The 5,021-nt window shown below is 33.2% G+C and overlaps 1 protein-coding gene across 1 annotated transcript; it reads left to right on the top strand.

Moving 5' to 3' along the window:
- Window positions 1-887: 887 nt before the first annotated feature.
- Window positions 888-4,018, top strand: LOC143074834 (uncharacterized). The gene is made up of 4 exons (XM_076250083.1): window positions 888-960; window positions 1,749-1,836; window positions 2,548-2,698; window positions 3,620-4,018. The coding sequence occupies exons 1-4, from the start codon at window positions 947-949 to the stop codon at window positions 3,847-3,849; spliced, it is 483 nt and encodes a 160-aa protein (XP_076106198.1). The 5' UTR covers window positions 888-946; the 3' UTR covers window positions 3,850-4,018.
- The last annotated feature ends 1,003 nt before the right edge of the window (window positions 4,019-5,021 follow it).

The following is a 5,021-nucleotide window of genomic DNA, read 5'->3' as shown; positions in this document are numbered from 1 at the left end:
ATGTTTAACCTGATCAAAAATCGTTAATCGACAATACTTCCTATAAAGCACCGTTCGTTCGTTCGTTCTTTGTTGTTTTGGTGGTTTTTTTTTTTTGGGGGGGGGGGGGGCGGGGGTATTGTCGGTGTTTTTGAATAAATTGATTGAATCCAAATTTCATGACAGAAAAAAATTGTCGAGTAAAAAAAAAATTGGTTGTTTCAATCGTAAATTTATTTTCGAAAAAATCAGCATTGTTCCTGTGGTCTATTCAATTTGGAAAAGACGTTGCTGTTTTATCAATATTGAAAATAAGTTTGAAAGATGATCGTATTTACATCATAATGATATTGTAATGATTTGTTTGATATTAATTTATTCAGTCGTTAAGTCTAATAATATGACTGTAGGTTCCCACCAGAAGCAAAAGGGGTTTCGTACTAACTCCCTTCCAAAAACGGACTGAATATCATTGAATTCTATATTTTGTCCAAACTGTTATTTTAAAGTGGAAACCTGTTTGAACGTGCCGTGAAATTAGCAAAAAATGCAGATGTTTGTCTCGATGTCTGTTAAAGATAAAATCTAAATGGTTTGTTCCTATTCATCAAAAAATCTGCCTCTGTCTCATATGTTGTCATTTTCAAGCTGCAGTAAAAGTAAAAAATCGTCACATCATTGTCGATCCATTCTGTCAAAAAATATTTATTGGACGTTTTTTTGTAATTGTTATTGTCCTAAAAATACATGAAAAATGATATATTTGTCACTGAACGTTATTCAAAAGAGTTAGTATTGCGCAACGTTACGGTATCTTTAATACAGACGTTTATAATCATATGACGTCACTATGTTTACTATAGTAACGCCGTAGTTATCTGAGTATAGGACAAGCATTTACACAACGTACAGTCGCAGTTTAATAGTGAAGATTAAATCTGTCCTGTTTTTGTGTTCTTTCTTCTTAATGGTCAATAAAATGTAAGTATAAAGTTATGATGATCACCATTCTTTGTAAATTAACATCTTTATATAATTTGTATTACTAGTACAAGTAGAGTTTTCGTGCTTGCATCTCGTTATTTGATATGTTTGTACTAAATTGGTAAAGCAAAAATATGTGTAAATACCCCTCTCCTATTACGAATTGTTATTTACGGAGATTTATTTCTTGTATTCCTGAGAAGTCGCATTCCGTCTATTGTATACATACGATACAAGTAAAAATAGAGACGAAATTAAAAAAATAACATTGACTTCGGAATAAATCAAGATATTGATCGTGCGAGACCATTTTACAGCCGACTCCATTGAGTGTGTAGGTAAATTTGATATGTTTGGTTAACTCGCTAGCTAGCTGAACCGTGAAGTCATTCGTAGGTCAGGTAAACTACCCTTCTTTAAATGTAGACTAGTCCGACAGATAACCAATATATCTGTCTTAGGACTAGGCTACTTCAATTGGAGGGTATTATACCTGACCTAATAGTGACTTCAAGGTTCAGCTTACAAGCAAGCTAACCATGGATTCTACCTTTACCTTCACACTCAATGAAATCGGTTGTAATATGTTAGTCAAGGCCGTTAAACACTCTGTTATAGGAGTAAGATATACATTGAGAAATATACTACTACTAGACTAAGTATGAAGGAGCGGATATTTTTTCATTCTAGTAGAATAGTTGACAATCTTTGCAATGATAATCAAATACTGTTTAAATGGTAAAATGTATACAGTATACATGCGAATTCATTTTTCTTTTTTGCAGAAATATAGATATAGAAATGGACGGAGAGAAAAGACAGACTTTCGGCCACGAAGTTGTACGGCGTATCCGGTCATTCGTGTTTGGAAAGGTACAATATGCACAATATGGGCTTTGAATTTAAACCCACATGCACACTTTACGTTTCTTTTGGAGTAGTCTTGTCCCCTTCTGGTATTTCACAAACTAATACCTCAATGGACAGGATGAAAAGACATACTTTCGGTCAAAATGTTGTACGATGTATCCGATCATTCCTGTTTGGAAAATTAAAATCCACAACACTATTTGCACACATACAAAAATGTTATATTTCCTAGGTTTACATGAGTATAAGATTATGTTGAGGATTATCTGTATAAACACATTTTCAGAAAATATTTTTCTTCGAGTAAGACAGAAAAATTCATGCCATATTTAGATTATTTCTGGGGCATTCAGCTTTTAAAAGTTGTGGATTAACTTTATCTGATCGTTTGGGATGGGCCTTTATTTTCGCGGTATGCTTGATTAATATTATCGGACAACGGGAATTCATGATTATTTTTTTCGGGAAAGAATGCTTTATTGTGAGAGTCTTGGATTCAGTGTACACCTCTTTTGTTAAAAAAAAATATACAGGTCGACTGAAACGGACAAACGGACACAGAAGTACAGCGGATGAAATAGTTAAATGTATCACATTTGAAATTTTAATATTTCTACTTTTCTTTTCTTCAGCTCTGTTAATTTTTTTGAAGGATGTAAATGTATTTGCACGTTTCACTATTCACTAACCATGCATAATGATTTATTCTTTCAGAGAAAAGAAACACACAGTACTAATAATCCTTTCATTTATTGTGGAAACATTAAATTGTTGAGATTAACCAACACTAAAACTAAGTCCACAAATCCAAATCAGAAGGAAGTTCATCAACAGAAGAAAGCTGAAGAACAACAACAACAGCAAGGTAATTTAGCATTAATTGGTGTTCTTGAATAATGTCCAGCGGCCGATATTTTTACTAATATAAGCTATGGTGTAAACGTTTGTGGCACAGTATAAAGGTATGATCAAATGTCATAGAATATTCAAGATTAGGAAACGAATTAATTAAAGTATATTTGTATCGATGTATTCAAAAACAAAATATTATCGTGTTTTCGGCAACAATTGGTTCAGTATAAACAGTGTCGGAGCTGTTGATTTGGCCATCTGTAACGGGAATTTTGCTCGGAGTTCGGTATTTTTGTTATTTCATATTTTGTAGAAATAGTTTGATAATTAAAATTTATTAAATATATGACAGCAAATTGTAAAAAAATCGAAACCTGATGACAATTACTAATAAAACCCTGCTTCGTACAGTTTTGTCATGGAACGCTTGTACTCTATTTACTCTTGTTACAAAATTCAATTTAACAAAACAAAAACAAAAAGCACAAATAAAGTTATTAAGAAATTTGTATTTTATAAAGAAAACCATAAATTGGCATTACTAAGACAAACGAGAAACGAAGGATAAGAAAGAATAATCTAACTCATTAGTCGAAAAGAACTAATAATGTCATGACAAAATAAAAATAGAGGACTAATAGACAAACAACAAAATACAACATAGAAAACCAAAGAATGAGCATAATTAACGCCACTAACAATCGGGGTGATCTATGGTGCTCTGGAAGGGTAAGCAGAATCTGCTACACACGTGACACAAGTCGTTTGAATCATAGGAAGCAAATAATAACTGTTTTATGATGAATAAAAATTTCAGAGTCAAATTTAAAGTTTTCCACCGTCTCTACAATTCATATACAGAAATATTATATATACATAATTATTATTGATTTTGTCCACCGTGACGTTTCAATGTTATAAACCATTTTTTCAGAAAGCAATGAGAAAGAAGGAAAAAAGGAAGGAAAAATTCCGTTCTCACTATTTGTAAAATGTGTCAAAAATAGTTTGTCTACAAAACAGAGTCGCCAGCAGCTATTTAGGCAGTCTTACACATACTTTTGGCATTTCTTGTTTGGTGACGCTGCTGCCAAGGCGCGTATGGCAGAAGAGGAATACTACAATGAATTCTACGCTGATTTTGATGATGAAGAATTTTATTAACTTATTTGTATATTCATATGTGAGGGAGAAAGCGAGAGAGAGAAAGATGACTGTCTGTGTGTATTTGTGTGTTTGTATGTGTGTGAGAGAGAATAATTTCTTTTTTTCCTTCTTTGAATTGAATAATATATGTCACAAACTTATCACAAATATATTAGTTCATATTTTATAGTGTGTCTGTATTTGTTGTAATGTTACATTATACTGTCTCAGGTTAGGGTGCAGGTTGGCGCCCGTGAAAACGTTCAAACCCGCTGCATTTGTATGCACCTCCTCAGTCTGTTGCCTATTGTTCAGTGGTTGCCGTTTGTTTGTGTGGTTCATAGGAGTTTTTCGTTTCTTGGGATATTTTGTTTAAAGATTAGACCGTTGGTTTTCCTGTTTAAATTGTTTAAAACTAGTCAGTTTAGGGCCCTTAATAGCTTGCTGTTGAGGGTGAACCAAGGGCCGGCGTTGAAGACCGTACTTTGACCTATAAGTGTTAACTTTTTATACATTGTGACTTGGGTGGAGATTTGTCTCTATTGTACACATACAACAACTTCTTATTTAAATAGTTGTTCATTCTACACCCAATTCGTATGAATTTGTAAAAAGAGCTGTTAGTATACATGCGAAGGAATTTGTCATTATGTTTAATATAGGCACACACAGAAGGGTCTGTTAAATAACAGGAAATATTTTACTTTAAAATAGTTCACACATTGTTCCTTCAAATCGGGATTGTAATGGTTCATTGGAGAGAAAATTGTGTTACACTCTCAGTATACGAGGTTTCACATGTAGTTCCCCCTTAAACTGACCAAATGCGACCACGAGTCGTATTTTTTACATCTTGTTATTCAAAGGATTTATCCCCCTTTTTTGCATTGGTATAGCTGCCAATCGACAAAAAATCCGAGTGAATATGAGACAGCAAAACAACAACACAAAATCCAAAACTCACCTAGAGGTTAAAATGTAGAATAGTACTACTAGCCCTTATGTAAGGAAAATTTTATACACCCTTCACCCAGATATATCTTATACCTAATTCGAAAGCCTATAAATAGAAGAAAAAAATTGCTGTCTCTATAGTCTTTCAAATGCTGTATAAAATGTTCCTAACATAAGGGCTGACGGGTCGTAGCAGTCCATTCCAGTATTCAGAATAAGCTATTTTTTAATGTTCA

The sequence above is a fragment of the Mytilus galloprovincialis genome, chromosome 5 (genome assembly GCF_965363235.1).
Source record: "Mytilus galloprovincialis chromosome 5, xbMytGall1.hap1.1, whole genome shotgun sequence".
Classification (NCBI taxonomy): Eukaryota; Metazoa; Mollusca; class Bivalvia; order Mytilida; family Mytilidae; genus Mytilus; species Mytilus galloprovincialis.
Note: the sequence above shows the minus strand (reverse complement) of the source record. Positions and strands in the feature narration are given on the sequence as shown.

Coding starts and splice junctions, on each gene's coding strand:
- LOC143074834 (XM_076250083.1), top strand. Junction 1,837..2,547: donor GGTCATTCGTGTTTGGAAAG/GTACAATATGCA, acceptor TTATTCTTTCAG/AGAAAAGAAACACACAGTAC. Junction 2,699..3,619: donor AGAACAACAACAACAGCAAG/GTAATTTAGCAT, acceptor CCATTTTTTCAG/AAAGCAATGAGAAAGAAGGA.